This window comes from Talpa occidentalis, unplaced genomic scaffold, assembly GCF_014898055.3.
Source record: "Talpa occidentalis isolate TD23 unplaced genomic scaffold, MPIMG_talOcc4v2.1 talOcc4.12, whole genome shotgun sequence".
In the NCBI taxonomy this organism is placed as follows: Eukaryota; Metazoa; Chordata; class Mammalia; order Eulipotyphla; family Talpidae; genus Talpa; species Talpa occidentalis.
Window position 1 is genome coordinate 55,046,729 of NW_023601212.1, and position 16,085 is coordinate 55,062,813.

The following is a 16,085-nucleotide window of genomic DNA, read 5'->3' on the forward strand; positions in this document are numbered from 1 at the left end:
CTCAGGGACTCTTCCTTCCCAATTCCTGCTCTACCCAGAATGACACCAGCTGAGTTTGGAAGACCAGGGTCTGAAGGGTGCGGTGTGCTGGGTATACGTAGGCATGCTGTGGGGTGCCCAGAAGCCTGAGGTGTAAGCAATGACTTTCAAGGTTTGTTGTTGTGAAAGGGGTGGTAGAGTTTGGTGCTGAACATGGACATTCTGGGTGTGGAGAAGGAGCACTCCTCCTGAAACACACCCTGCTGCCCCATGCCCAGGTGAAGAATGGAGGACCCTGTGGGATTTCTATTTCAAATTCCTCGTTTATTATGACATTCACTTGTGACTCCAAGTTATCAAAGATGCAGGATATGAGATCCGTAGCAGGAACAGTGACATGGGGATGGAGACAGAGGTTGGTTAGGACAGGGTGCTCCTGGCCTACCCTTGTCTTCCTGTTTAGAGTGCAGTTTGAAGTGTCCAGATAGTGTCCCCGAGGTCAGACTCCACGGAAAAGTGCAGCACAGTTGAGTGGGGCGAGCTTCCTCTCCTGCGGATTAGGCCAGCACAGCAACAGGCAGGCAGGCAAGCTTGACCCTGCACCCTTAGCAATGTGTGGGGGAACCGTGGCCCACCAACTCCACAATGTCCCACACCCAGAGTTTGCTTTGTGGGGTGACAGGATGTAAGCTGGGGAAGCTAGAGGAAGAGCTGGACTGCACAGATGCTTTGTACTCAGTGATCTTCATAGGTCAGGGGCAAGAGAGGGTGAGAGTTAACAGGGTTGTCTTGGTTTCTCAAACGCAGGAGATTAAGAGGACATGGTTATTTCTTGGTGAAGAGGGGCAGCCACTGTTGTAGTTAGTGGATGTGGAATTCCAGAGCAGCAAGGCCCTGGGGTTGGTCAGGAAGCAAGGACAACTGCCAGCCCAGCTGTTCATGTCAAGGTGCTTGGCCCAGTCAGGGCCGGCAGTGGGAAGGACTCAGTTAATACACCTGTCCTAGTGGATCCCTCTGGCCTGGAAGGGAGATCTTATTACCTCCACCTAGAATTGTCTCCTGGGACAAGAGGAATGTGACCCCTTGAGGTCACTCTGTAGCAGGGTCAGACAAACATGTTTGCTTTTCACTGACAACTAAAATAGCTTGTCTGCTAATCCCTCACCTCTCAACACACACCCCTGCACACAGGATGGGACTGCTGGCGAGTGCAGCCAGCTCCTGTCAGGGTTAGGACACAGAGACACAGACAGTGGCTGCCCAATCTCTCAGGAAGTCCGGGCTTTGGGGAGTTCTCAAGGGTCCTTATGTCCATCCCAGGAGGTCTCATTTCCTTGGTGAAAACGAAGCCTTCAGAGAAGATTAAGTGGAAGTTCCTAGAGCTAAGGAGTGACCCAAAGTGTGACCAAGGTCTGCTGATTCCCAACCCCGCAGTGTCCTAATCATAGAGCACAATACAAGGTGACAGGTGCCCCACAGGATGAAGCAAAAGCTGTAGTGAATTCTCTCTTCCTCCCCCAGTAGCACCCTGCCCTCCCTAAAATGCAAAATCAACATTCTGGGCCAGCTCCTTGCCTGCCCTGCCTGCCTCTGCAGCACTCAGTGACAGGGGAAGGGGAGAGGGTAGGTGTGCTTCTAGACGGAGGCTGCAATCCCTTACAGCAGAGACAACTGGGACTCTCAGCAGATGCATTCACTGAAATAGCATAAGGCCACAACTGAGGTATAAGTGGGACGTGGGAACGGGACTTGGGCTGGTGGAAGCGCACCTAGAGACTGGGGTTGGGGCAATGGAGGGAGGGCAGCGAGTCTGGGTCCAATTGCTAAGTCAAGCCCCTCCCATCCTCAGGCACAAGGGCTGCCATCTCTGAGGAATAAACATCCGGCCCAATGGCATCATGGTTGTTGCCCAAGGGGGGAGCTGGGCCACTAGAGGGGCTTCCGGGGCTTCCAGGGCTGCAACATGGTCCCATGGGAATCCTGCTGGCTCTTCCCGTGCCAGCCAGCTGGCTGCTGTGGGACTGACCACCTTAATCACCTTTACACTTATTCTCTTTGGGATTCGGATTGTTCTTCCTAGCTGGTCTATCAGAGACCCTTTCACTCCACAGCTCCTGGAGGTGGCTAAGCCTGTGCTCCTGACAGCACACACCTGCCTACACAGGATCGCATCCCCCTGGGCATGCTGCTGGACCGGGCCCAGAACCCATGGGCAGGGTCTCATTCCTAAGCTACTGGAACTTGAGGATCAGAACTTGAAAAAATTTCTCCAGCAGGGGCAGCTGGTTCATAGGGCTGAGAATGAGGATTTGGGGAGAGACAAGACTTAAACAGTCACTTTTTGGTGCAGTCCTCACAGATAGCCCTAGGCACAGGCTGAAAGCTCCCCTCGAGGTGTTGCACAGGAGGGGGCCAACACCTTGTGTTCAGGAACCCATATTCATACGGGAGCAGCAGAGACTCCTGGCTCTGCTAACTTCCAGACCAAGCTTGGCTGGGAACTAGCTCTTAGATTCGTTTTAGCCTCCAGTCGGGAAGAGGCTCCCTAACACCCCTGCCCCTTTCTAAATTTGTAGTGGCTTGGTTCCCGCCTCTCTTGCGTCCTTGTTCTCCTCTTTTCTTTCTTCCCCAGGGACTCTGGCTGCCTCCAGAGCCTTTGCTTAGCTTTCCCTGATGCTCCCCCTCTCACAATCTGGCAAAGTTTTTTTTTGGGGGGGGCAGGATGTGGGGGGGTGAGACAGGTGTTGGGTAGGCCAGAGGGGTGTCCCAACTGAGAAACTGGCAATGCTGCCAACTCGACCAGTCAGCACCCCCTCTACCATGGGCCTGGCGCCAGGACCTGCCCTGGTCCTCAGGGCACCAACAGCTGCAATCCCAGTGAACTCTCCATTGTAGGGCAAGAAGTCAGAGAAACTGAGACAGAGAGGGTCCCGTGAAACGGAGACAGAGAGGGTCCTGTGGGCTGCTGGATGGGCAGCCATCGCTGCCCCTGTTGCTCCTGCTGTGGCAGCAGCATTGGTGTGTGGGGGACGTGGGGGCGGGAGAAAGTGGTTACACATCTGTGCTAATAGCCCTTGGATTGGTGTAGGCCTCATGCCCAGAGCCTGGCCACGTCACCGGGTAACTCTGGGGCGCTGCCAATTTGAGGGACGGGGGTCCCCCCTCCTTGTAGTATGTGGGAACGAAGGTGAGCCTCTCACCTCCACCCCCATTGGGCACCATGTCAGCCGTCCGTATGTAAAAGGGGGAGCTGTATGGGGAGCAGGTGGTGCAGTGGCCGGCGGCCACTCCGCAGGGCTCTCTGGTGAGGGGCACCAGGCTGCCTGGGCCATCCAGGGCTTGGGAGATGCAGGCATTGCAGGGAGGGCCTCTGGGGGGTGTGGCCAGGCCGTGGTCCTCTTCCTCTTCATCTGCATCCTCCGCTCCGCTCTTCTTACAGCAGTAATACTGGGGGAGAAGGGGCACTGTGTTGGCCCTGGGGTTAAAACCCAAACCAGAGGCCTGAGTTCCCCACGTGTGTATTCCCACCCTTGCAAGGCCAGCACTTCCTTTTCCTGCCCTACTTCCTTGTGCATTAACTTCAGGCTGAGATTGGGGGAGGTGGAGAGGAGGAGAGGGAGGGACTTAGAAACCACCTTGAGGACAGGGCTGGGCCCCAGAAATCTCAAAAATGCGCAGCAGATACAACCTAGCACACTCTCTTTGGGTGCCTCGAGGTATGCAGAAGGTGAGGGATAAATACCTCTCTTCTGACCCTCCCCCCAATCTTGGCCCCCTTGACTTATACTTCCCACAGTCCATGGTTTTGGGCTTTGTTTTCTCCTTCCACAGTGGGGAAGTGGCTTGCCGTGGGCTTCTGGCCACAGGCCCAGGGACTGACCTGGAGCCTGCAGTAGCACAGGACAGCAATGATGCAGAGCAGGATGACCGTCGCTAGGATTCCGCCCGTGATCACAACCGTTCCCGCTGTCATCCGCCCGATGCCCCATCAAACTCTGCAAAGATGTGTGAGGGGAGGGGAGGCAGCTTTGGATGTCACACTGGGCATGGGCTCCGAGCCTTCCTGGAATTTTCTGCACAGCTAGAGGCAGGGACATCTGACCACAGCTGAAGCAGAGAAGGCCCGGGCCGGGGCCCCAGGGAGCTTCCTGAAGACAGAGGGTGGCCGGGGCTGGGCTGGGCCAGCCTAACCCAGGGGGCTGACAGCTGCAGGCGGGAAGGGAGGAGCCAGTGCTAACTGCAGGACAATTCTGCTCCCTCTTCCAATGCAGTTCTAAAGGTCTTGCTTCTTTCTCCTTTAACTCTCTCCTCCCTTTCCTCTTCTCTCTCCTCACATCCTGCTTAACACCCTGCCCCCTCATAGCTCCCAAATACAAAAAATAATAGCTTCTGCCGATTAAGGGCTTAGTCTGTGCGAGGCACTGCACTAAGCACCCCCTGCTTATCTCAATTCATCCTCAAAATAACCTTGTGGGATAATTATTAATTATCCCTGTTTCACACCATGAACTGAGGCTTAGATTGGTTTGGCTGGGAATCCACTCAGCCTGGTTCACCCCGCAGGCCAAGTTCTTCATGCTGCCCCATTGGGCCTTTGACTCCAGCCGGCGTTGACAGGTTCCAAATCTCAAAAGTTTAATACGGTTCTGCCCTGGCTCATACCCACACTCCTTTGGGGGCATCTCTCCTCTCCAACTCTTGTGGGAAGCAGGGACTTGGGAGTAGCCCAGCAGATGTGGCATGTGGCACTGGCTTCTGGAAGTCTGCGGGTGGGGTGGGGGGGGTGTATGGCTTTGGGAGGGGTGCTTTTGGGGGTTCCCAAATATCCCGTGCCCACGGGGACCAGGCCTGGCTGTGTCAAAAGAGTAGGGGTATGGCAAGGACTTGGCTGCGGGAGGACGGAGGAGTGACCAGGAGCACTTACGTTCAGTAAAGGGAACGGTGACCTGCAAGACAACAAAGGCATGAGATGTTGGAAGAAGAATGTCACCTTCCCCTCACCCCCCAAAAGGCCCGAGGGGTTAATCAGTCCCTGGCCCCACCACCTCATCTTGCTTCCCTCACTGTGCGCTGTCATCAGTAAGCCGACACATCCCAAATCTGGATCTCCAGCTGTGTCTCCAACGGCTATTAAACAGACACTTCACTGGGGCTCCCGAGCCCATCTCACACCCAGTGACAACTGCGAAGTCATCACCCTGTCTTGGGGTTCCTTCACCTTTGACCTCTCTGTCCATTAGCAGTTCTACCTGAGCTGCGACAAAGGGTTTTGCAGACTGTTCATTACTCAAAAGGCAAGTGGGGGCTTGAACGTGAGCTCCACCTTGCTCAGGAAGCTGTGCACCCCGGCATGTTGACCTAGCAAAGGGCCATCTTTTCCTTTACCGAGAACGCATCTGTCTCCCACCATGAGCACCACATATGCCCAGTGGCCCTGCTTTCATTCCCTTAAAGGTGTTCAGGGAATGGGCCGTGGCCACAACATAGGCAGCACCCAGAACCTGTGAGGAGTGTAGCCCCTCAGCCCCTCAGGGCCCATGACAGGCTTCCAGGCCTCATGAGTCAGAGTCTGCATCTTAAAAAGGTTCCAGAGTTTGACCATGCCTTGGGGGAAGTGCCCTATGGGGAACAGAGGGAAACAGGGTGGCTGTAGCTTGGGCTGGGCCAGCCTAACCCAGGGGAGGGACTGGAAGAGGCAGTACTAACTGATTCTGCTCCCTTTTTCTATCTAGTTTCTAAAGGCCTTTTTGACTTTCTCCTTTAATTCAAATTTTTCTTTGCATAGACTTGAAAAATCCTCAAATTTTTCTTTGCACTTTGCACCTGGGGCCTGCACTGTTGTGAGTAGCAAAAGATAACCCATCTCACCGGTTCTGTCTCTGGGGGCCTTTCACACTACCCAGGTAGCCTTTCATCAGGCCCTGACACCCCTCTATTCCTCCTAAGCTCCCCCGCTCATACTGCCTGCAGAATACATTTATCTGAGCACTAATATTTAGTGGATGCTTCAAAGGGTTTGCCCGCCCCCTCCCCCTGCGTACTCACCACCCATCTCTCTTTCCTGCCTCACTCCCATGGCTCTCTCCTCCATCGGGTGATCCCAGTTCTTGAGAAGCTTATAGCCCAGTGACGAAAAGACAACATGCCTTACCAGATGCGGTGAGACAAGCAGCTAATAAACGCCCAGAGCAGAGGCTGTGAGGACACACAGTAGGGGGCATCTAACTACTTGGGGAAAGGTGCCATCAAGAGGTCTTGCTTGAGCTGAGCCCTGAATGCTAAGTGGCAGCTTGTCTTGTAGACAAGGAGGAGGGGCCTGAAGGAACAACGAACAGCCCAGGCATGTGAAAGAACACGGGGCAGGGGAGGGGTTCTCAGGAGCTGTAAGGAGCACAGAGTGGCTGGGGCAGGTTGGGGAGACATAAGCTGGAGAGGCTATAAGCCAAGCAAAGAACTGGGATTAAACTTTTGCTTCTGGGGGGGGGGGGGCTTCCCTGGTGGCGCAGGCAGTTGAGCATCGCACTATGAAGCTGTCCACAGCCTCTGCAGCGTGTGTTCAATCCCGGCCGGCTGGAGAGAATCCCACATGGTGTGGCAGAACTCTCCTCGCTGCTGCTTCCCTCAGCAATATATTTTTGTCAGTCTGCCTTTTCTGTGCCCCCCTCTGTCTCTGGTGAATCCTTTCACCCTCCTGCGCATCTGGCCTGTACCCTGGTTCTTGTATAAATAAATAAATCTTTAAAAAAAAACAAACAAAACTCTTGCTTCTGGGGCTTCCTGAGGGCTCTGTGCAGGGGAGTGCATGATCACTCTTTCTCCATCTTTTAAAATCCTGCCTATCCCACAGGGCTCTGATCGATGGCGTTCCCTGGCTGCCCCAACATGAGGGCACCTCATTTCTGGGCTCCTACTGCCATGCCCTTCCATGTGCCACTCTTCGAATTCTGTTTTGGTGGGATGCTTTCATGTGGGAACATCTTGACTCTTGCACTCAATTATGAGGCCTCTGGGGTCTGGACTTGTGTCTTATCCTGTTTCCTATTCCCCCACAGATTACACGCAGTGCGTGGCACATCACAGGCCCCTAATACAAGTTTGGGAATCAGCTCACCTTCTCGAACTGGTGGTTGTGGCTTGGATCTACCACCAGGGGGCAGCAGGTTGTACTGCTCAACTCACATCTCCTCTGCAGACATTAGCATCATTGTTTAGACCAGCTTGACTGCAACCATGTGCAAGGTAGACCATGCTTCAGGGCTTCAGTGGGGCACTGGGTAAGTGTGTGTGTGTATGGGGGAGCAGATGACCTCAGTCTGGGGGGATTTATGTACCTTCACTACAACACCACTTTGCCTTTCCCTGCTTCCCCTACATGCTCACCACTGGGGGTTGCTTAAAGGCAGAAGCCTAAGGAACGATGTCAAGTTGGGAGAGGCATCAGTGACCCCCTCTACTGAAAGTCTTGACCTAGTCCCTTGGCAGGTGCCCAGGCTGTTTTAACAGATGAGAAATTCTGAATCAATAAAAGAACAGTACCCTCCTTTCTCCCTGCTGGCCTCCCCCTCTTTCAGTCCTGGGAGGCCGCACAGAAGTGGGGCCTGAAGTAGGAAAAGGCAGTGCGAGCAGAGCAGGTTTCAGAGGACCCTTTGAGGCCCAGCTGTGCCACTTAGCCTCCACCCATTTTGGAGACATGGTAGATCTTCTCCCTTTCCGGTGGCTACAATTTCAGATGGACTTCATTTCTCTTTAAAGATGCAATGACAACCATAATTCCCAGGTCGAAGAGTGCTCCACAGTTTACCAAGCACTTCCATTCACATCTCCTCCCAGGGTAGAGGAGCACTAAGATAGCCCTAAATGAGTCCTGCCTCCTGGTAGCCATGTCTCATGTGCTCTCCTTTACCTGGAGGGTGGGGTACCCACCCATGACTTGCTTCTAACCAACAGAACACAGCCAAGGGGAGGGGGTGCCAATGCTGTGAATAGATTACCCATGCTCTGACTTCCCTCCTGCTAGCCAACTCTCTCGCGCACTGGTTTGGGGGCAGTAAGTTGTCATGATGGGGAGGCCCCGGTGGCAGGGAAGTAAGGGTGACCTATGACCATCAGTCCAACAGACAGTAGCCCAAAAGGAGGTGAACAATCACATAGGTGGAGGCAGAAGCAGGTCCCTCCCCTTCAGCTTTCAGAGGAAACTGTGCGCGTGGTCAACATCCCAGTGCAGCAGCGCAGCAACCGGCCCAGCTGCCGTGCCTGGACTCGTGACCCACAGACACTGTCAGATAACCTTGTGTGTCCTTTCAAACTGCTATGTTTCTGATAGTTTGTTATGCACAAAAGATATTGACTATATCTCCTTTGAGCCTTACAAATGCCACACAGGCAGGATGGGAAGCCAGACCCTAAGAGATTTGCTACGTCATAAAACAGCAATAGGCAGGACCCATGAGCAGTGCAGTGAGCCTCCTCTCAGACCAGCTGCCTCCCAATTAGCTTCCTGAGGATCACAGAAAGAGGTTCCTATGTTGCTTCCTGGGGCCAGCAGATCTGGGACAGACTAGATTCAGTGGTGGCAACTCAGGGACAGAGGCACTCAGAGGACAAAACTGTGGCCAGCTAAAGACTACCAAGGCCTACCCTCTGGGCTTGCTGGACCTCCCTCCCCACCCAACCCGGGCCCCGGACACCTTCTTCTGGGGGAAGAAGGGCTGGCCTATGCCTTACACTCACAGGAGACAGCAGGAGCAGCGATGGCCCAGTCACACAGGCTGTGCCCGAGCAGATAGCAGCTGGGGGTGCCTCATGGCCAAGGGCATCAGTCCCTGCAGAGGAGAGAGGGGAGGACAGTGAGAACTGGAGGGGCAGCTGAGAGGAAACAGGCTGGTGCCAGTACCTGGTGGTCACCTGCCAGCATCATGTAGTCACCACATGACTCTGCAGTCCACCAAAGGGGTTTGGTAATTGCCCTCTATGGCTGCCCCAACTCTGAGGCCCCAGGTCAGGGAATAGACCTCCAAGACACATCTTACTCCCTCCTGTTCCCTTCCTTCTGTTCTGCTATCTAGAATCCTCTGCAGGCCACAGGGCAAGGGCTTCTCTGTTCCATAAAGTGGGGCTCAATGAGGGGAAGTCCTGGCTGGAATGGAGTCCAGTTGCCTCTTTCAAGCCCTGCTAGGTAGTTTGGTCCCCTGGTGCACATGCCCCTGTTGCCCGCATGGTGGATCCCAGCCTCCACACTCCAGGCCTCTGTCTCTGTGCTTTCCCTCTCTGTCCCTGGGCCTGTCGATATTACCAGTGCCCAGAGCCGCACACTCCTTTTGCTTCCAACTTGCCTCAGCTAACATGGCAGCTGAACAGCCAGATGGACAAGGCTGATGCGTGCTGATGGAGGGGGAAGGCAGGACCCTACGGAGACACTGAGGTCTCTGGTATGAGCTAGTATTGAAGTTCCTTCACACCAAATTCCCTAAATATCCCCTTAAATAGCTAAACATTTAGAGGACAGTCTGGGCCCCTACACAGGGAAGGGGGTTGGGGGAAGGGCACCATCTAGTGGGGACCTTGTTTACTCTGTTGTCCTGAGGAAGAGCGGTCCCACTGGTGTGTTTGTATTGGGGAGGGAACCCAACCCAGACCACAGCTACCTGGGGACAGGGTCGACCAACCTCAGAGTCTCTGCCTCCACCAGAAGCTAGGGGTCAAAGAGCAGACACCTGTGTGCCTCTCAGGCTGACTCACCTGAGTCCAGCATGTCTCAGGAGCAGAGCTTGGGGAGAAGCTGAAAAGAAGGCAAATATTCACGTGCAGTGCCCTGCCCCTCCTTCCCCTCTCCCTTCTTGAGCTAGGTCTCCCAGCTCCCGCCTTGGATGTTTTGGGCACTCAGCCTTACTTTTCTCAAAGATGTTCTCACGCTCATTAAGATGGAAGTTATAGGGGCCTCCCTGGTGGCGCAGGCGGTTGAGCACCGCACTGTGAAGCTGTCCGCAGCCTCTGCAGCCTGGGTTCAATCCCAGCTGGCCGGCAAAAATCCCACATGGCGAAGCAGACCTCTCCTGTCTGGCCCGCTGCTCCCCTCAGCAGTGTATTTCGTCAGTCTGCCTGTTCTGTTCCCCGCTCTGTCTCTTGTGAGTCCTCTACCCTCCCAAATATCTGGCCTGTACCCTGGTTCTTGTATAAATAAAAACATCTTTAAAAAAAATGGAAGTTTCATGCAGCTGGATGTCAGAGCGGGGCTCTTGAGATGCCAGTCAGAAGAGTTAAGTGAGTTTGGGACAAGCCCCTCTGTTTGATGATGGGCAGGGATAAGATACTTGGAGACATGAGCATGTCTGTTTCAGGACATGCCCCTTTCTTCACTTTGTATCATGCAGATGGGTCAATAATTTGGTAAAGATTTCCTTGGGAAGAGCTGTTGCTGACCTCTTCTCCTCTCTAAGGAGACTGAAATGTTGGCACAGGCTGGACCAGCTCAGTCGTGCCCAATTGTGCCTCCTAGAGGTGAGAGAAGACCCTCCCCCCTTCCGGGACCTGCCCTCCAGTCAATAAGGCTGGCAGTGGGTTCCAGATGCCCAAGAGCAAAGCAAGGATTTGCAAGGAATGCCTGGAATAAAGACTATATGCTCCCTTGGGGCCTAGCACAGAACCTCACAAAACCTAGTACAAAAGAGCTCACAAGGGCCTCCCCGGTGGTGCAGCGGTTGAGCGCTGGGTTGCGAAGCTGCTCGCGGCCTCTGCGGCGCCGGTTCGATCCCCGGCTGCTCCCCGGCCACCAGAGGAGGGTCCCACATGGCGTGCAGACCTCTCCTGCCGCCCGCTGCTCCCCTCAGCAGTGTACTTCGGTCCTTCTGCCTGCTCTGCTTCCCGCTCTGGCTCTGGTGAATTCTCTCACCCTCCTGCGCTTCTGACTGTACCCAGTGCATGTATAAACAAAACAAACAAACAAATAAATAAATAAATAAAACACGCCTCTATTTAAAAAAAAAAAAAAAAGAGTTCACAAAAACACTCACATATTGATTGCTGCACTATTCACAATAGCCAAACTACGGGGAAAAACCAATCCCTGACTACAGAGGATTAAGAAAATGTGGTATAGATACACAATGGAATACTATGCAGTAATAAAAAGGTGAAAGCTTGCCATTTGCAACAACTTGGGGGAATTGTGCTAAGTAAAAGAAGTCAAACACCAAAACGCAGGTACTGGGGCCTCCCTGGTGGCACAAGGGGTTAAGACTCAACCTATGAAGCTGTCTGCAGCCACTGCAGCACGAGTTTGATCCCCGGCCAGGGAGATAAGCACATGGTGCAGCAGACCTCTCCTGACTCGCCTGCTGCTCCCCTCAGCAGTGTATTTCAGTCAGTCTGCCTGTTATGCTCCCCACTCTGTCTCTGGTGAATCCTCTCACCCCCCACACTTCTGGCCTGTACCCCACTTCTTGTATACATAAACTAAATAAATTAAAAAAAAAAAGAAAGACAGGTACTGTAGGATTTAATTCATTTGTAAAATATATATATTTTATACACCAAATATAAATACACACACACACACACACACACACACACACCTCCCCCAAAACAAAAACACATAAATTCTGACAACAAAATGGTGGTTACAAGACGAGAAAGAGGAGGGGAGGTATAGGTTGATGGTGGATGGGAACTGGACAATTGGTGGTGGGCATGGTGTGATATATCCAGTTGCTGAGGTGAGAAATTGCATACCTGAAACCTAAAGAGTGTTATAAACTAATGCAATTTCAACAAAAAGAATAAAAAGGATTTTTTTTGGTGACATGATATATTGTATTACATATTGAAAGTTTTTTAGAGAATAAAACATGAAAGTCTTAATTGCAAGAAAAAACACTTTTACAAGTATATATGGCAAAGATGTTAACCAGACTTATTATGATACTGCATAATATATATAAATATCAATCATAATGCTGTCCACCAGAAACTATGTTACACATGCCAATTACACCTTGATAAAAAATTTTAACAAAAGCAAGAGCAAGTTTGGAACTTCTCCCAGCTCTCTTGACCAGTAAGAATTCCCCACATCAATCCTAGCAGCTAGTGAAACAGCAGCTCTTAGGGAGACAGGGTCATAAAATTAGGGAGAATGCAGACAGCAGGGCTACTGGCTTACTGCCCCCACTGCTTCCAGCCTGAAGCAGACCCAAACTTGGGGCAAGGAGAAGAATAACCCTGTCAGGAGTGGCGTGCTTTGATTATTACTGTGACTGGCATTCTAATTTCTGAGTTGAGACTGTATTTGTAACTTAAGTGTGACTACAAGGTGGTTGCCTAAAAGTGAATGAAAAAACAATGGGACTCGCCCACATTTTCATCTGGGGGCAGGGGATTTTCTTCCACGGAATACATTTTAAAGTAAAGAGACGCTTAAAGGGGAAAAAAAAATCAAAGTTGCTTTTTGAGCACAAATCATGCAGCATGCCTGTTTCAGAACTCCACTTACAGAAACATGGATCCATGGAAATGGAAGGACTCTAAGGAATTTTGCCCCAAGCATTGAAGAAACCAATTTCAGAGAGGACAAGTGACTTGCTTAACCACACACAGCAAAATGGAAACACAGCTGGAGAGATGATGGAATGGAGCCTCTTGATCCCGGGCCAGAACCTGCCATTAGGATGCTTCTCTCTTAGAAGATCCACTCTTATTTCCCCAGGAACTAAGGTGTCCCCTGAAGTCGAGTCTCTCAAGTTGGCTTGATGGTAACAATTGCCTGGGCCACCTGTTAAAAAACAGAGACTCCAGGGGCCTCCCTGGTGGTGCAAGGGGTTAAGCACAGCACTATGAAGCTATCTGCAGCCTCTGCAGCACGAGTTCAATCCCCGGCCAGGGCGCTACCCACATGGCACAGCAGACCTCTCCTGACTCACCCGCTGCTCCCCTCAGCAGTGTATTTCAGACATTCTGCCTGTTCTGTTCCCCACTCTGTCTCTGGTGAATCCTCTCACCCAGCCCCCCGCACCTGTAGCCTGTACCCCAGTTCTTGTATACACTAAACAAACAAATAAATAAATAAAAAACAGAGACTCCAGATCAACTAAAGCAGCACCTGGAGGGAGGGACCTGGGAATCTGTATGCTTAAACAGGGTTGTGTCTTATCATCTGGTCCTTTTGGGAAATGATGCAGGAATGAAGATAATTGGGAGAATTTCAGCCTGGAGGTAGCAGGGAAGGTGGGTGACCTTGTGGCATCATCAGCTGCTCATAACAAGACTGGCTCTGGAATCCATGTCCTTCGGGCCCTTGGGGCAGGAGGCAGGAGGCAGGAGGAGGAGAATGCAAGGAGAGCCAAAGGTATTTGGCATCCAGGGCTGGCGTGGAGCCAATGAAGAGGTCAGGTTGGGGACCTTACAGGCCATCCTTCTAGCAGAGGCTGGTGGGGCATTATAAGTCACCCTGATAGTACATGCAGGGAGGTAGGTCCCCCTCTCCTCATGAAGCCAGGGGTCTGTGCTCTCTATGCCTGGCCCCTTCCCACAGTGCCTTCAGCTCACAGAGGGAGAGTGACCCCCCTCACTGCCAAGGCAAACGCTGGCAGGAACTGCCAGTCACAGCTGGCACTGGCATGTGTAATTAACAGCATGCTACCCCCTGCGCTCTTCTTGGCCCCCTTAGGAGCACCAGTTAATTGAGTGGGGCCTAAGCACCACCCACTGATCTCAATCTCTTTCGATGCAATTAAGCCTTCTCCAATCATTTATTTGAAACTGACACAGAAGATTAGCAGCCCGGGAGCAGAGGAAATTTTTTTCCTTGTTACCTGTCTTCCTGAACTGCACTCCTCTGGCAAGTCTGGCAGAGAGAGTGGGAGGAAGGAGCTCCCGTTACTTTGATTTTACTTATTGCCATTACCAAGCCCTGACCTCAGGATGAGGGTGTGCAGAGTATGCGGCCAGATGTGTCCAGTGCATGGACATTGCTTCCTTCATTAGATTACAGGTCATCTGAGGCCACAGGCTTGGGATCCTGTTTCTGTAGAGCTCCGCTCCAGCAGCGTTGGCATTCCTCTCATTCTAAGGCTGAAACGACCAGGCCTAAAGGGGGAAGTTGCTTTGCATGCAGAGCATGGTCCCAACACACAGTCTGGTCTCCTCTGCGCACACAAAGGTAGGAACAGTACACTAAGAGCCCCAAGATTTGCGTTTGAATTCTATTTTCTACACTCATTACCTGGATGACTTTGGACAATTAGTGGTCTCCTTGAGGTTCATCTGGAAAAAAGGCAAATGATACATCTTCCCTTACATGATGAGTATTATAGGAAAGGGGGGGCACTATTTAACATGATTCTGCTTTTTCAGGAGATGGGTTGTTTCCAGGACTCAGGGTCTCCCCTGTGTGTTCCTTGCAGGAGAGCTGGCCCTTGGCGCTTAGTTATCCCTTGGTGAGTTTGGCTTTGCCAAAGTGAGGGAGAAGATCTGATGAGAGCTGGGCCACTTGGTGTAAGAGTGAAAAGAGCTTGTTGGAATGTGAGGTGGCTGGGCTGACCAGAGAGGGTGGGGTGAGGAAGAGAGAGAAGCCATATTCTGGGGGGCTCTGTTGCATCTCCTGATCAGGTAGAACCAAGCTCTTAAACGAGTTTACTGGCCTTGGCACCCATCTCTCCAAAGCAGAGAACAGACTCATGATGGGAAACCTGACCTCCAGAGCTGCAGAGAACAGCACTATCTACACAAAATAGTCCACACCTATCTAAAATGACACACAGGGCCTCCCTGGTGGCACTGAGGTAAAAGTCAGCACCACCAAGCTATCGCCAGCCACTGCAGCTTGAGTTCGACCCTGGCCAGGGAGCTACCCACATGGAGCAGCAGACCTCTCCTGTCTTGCCCGCTGCTCCCCTCAGCAGTGTATTTCGTCAGTCTGCCTGTTCTGTTCCCCACTCTGTCTCTAGTGAATCCTCTCACCCTCCCCGCAACTCTGGCCTGTACCCCAGCGTGGAAGGAGTGGTTTGTGTTGTCTCCTCAAACTGTAACTCACCAAAATGAGAGATATTTTTCTTAACTGTGACAACCAAATGAAGGACTGAGCACACCCATGGAACACAGATGACACCAGTGGCTCATGGGGCAGATGCTGGCCCCTTAGGAGCTCTGTAATGTGAGTTTGAGCAAGTCCTATCAGAACACAGCCCCCAGGTTATAGATGAGTTATGCCTCAGGGATTTCACAAGCCATCTGAAAATAGTTTCTCATCCCTCTTCCTTTCTGGCCTTGACCTGCCTTTCATTTAAAATGTGTCCCCAGGGCTCCTGATCATGACTGTGACTCATGTTCTAGCTGGGACTTTGGGTCTCAGCACCATACTCGTGGGCATTCCTGTTATTCCCTGAATTTATTCTTCATTGACCTGTTGTGGAGCACTAAGTAGGTGCCTGGCCTTGAACTCCACCCCGAGGCACAAAGATGAGGAGGTGGAGTGCCCTCAAGTTGCTCACAGAGCAGGGGTACCAGGGATATGGCCTGTCCTCCGGTCCCAGGACCCTCAGATAGAACTCTCCATGGAAGGGGGTGAGCCTGCTGTCCCTATCAGACTAGCTCGGAGCTTCAGCTGCAATCTCCTGGGAGCAGCACATTTCATGCCTCCTGCTTGGGGCTTTTCAGTGAATGTTTGCTGCAATCAATAGCACAGAGGGCTCTGCTCCTCTCAGCCAAGGCACATTCCAGAGGTGCTGGCTCCATCTTCAATATCTGTCACAGGTGGGTCTGAGTTCCCCTCTTGCCTGATGGGGGTGCTACAGATGGGCACCCAGCAAAACCAGTGCTGGTCCTGGAAGAGCAAGGGCCCTCAGGTTGGGGAGTTGCTGTGGCTTTAATGTAAAATCCCAGAAACATAATGATTTGTGTCTGTCTTGTTCAACAGGGTAGCCGCCGCCCTGGAACACGGTGGATGCTCACTATTATCTGTCAAATGAAGAAACTTGTGCACAGATGCCCACCAAGTTCCTGCCCCAGCACACTGCCCACCGGTGCCTGCTGCAGAGCTTCACACAGACACCTCCAGCCCCACCTGCCCCACCTCACAGCTAACCATCCCCTCTGAGCTCCCTCCTGCAGACTCT

At 52.3% G+C, this 16,085-nt stretch overlaps 1 protein-coding gene across 1 annotated transcript in view; it reads right to left on the minus strand.

Moving 5' to 3' along the window:
- Nucleotides 1-289: 289 nt before the first annotated feature.
- The window catches only part of FAM163A (family with sequence similarity 163 member A), a 74,613-nt gene continuing 58,817 nt past the window's right edge, over nucleotides 290-16,085 (minus strand). Inside the window, exons 2-5 of the mRNA XM_037506364.2 lie at nucleotides 8,710-8,801; nucleotides 4,904-4,925; nucleotides 3,860-3,974; nucleotides 290-3,426 (exon numbers count right to left, since the gene is read on the minus strand). Of these exons, the coding sequence (XP_037362261.1) occupies nucleotides 3,031-3,426; nucleotides 3,860-3,952 (489 nt within the window). The 5' untranslated portion in view covers nucleotides 3,953-3,974; nucleotides 4,904-4,925; nucleotides 8,710-8,801 and the 3' untranslated portion in view covers nucleotides 290-3,030. The remainder of the gene's footprint in view (nucleotides 3,427-3,859; nucleotides 3,975-4,903; nucleotides 4,926-8,709; nucleotides 8,802-16,085) is intronic.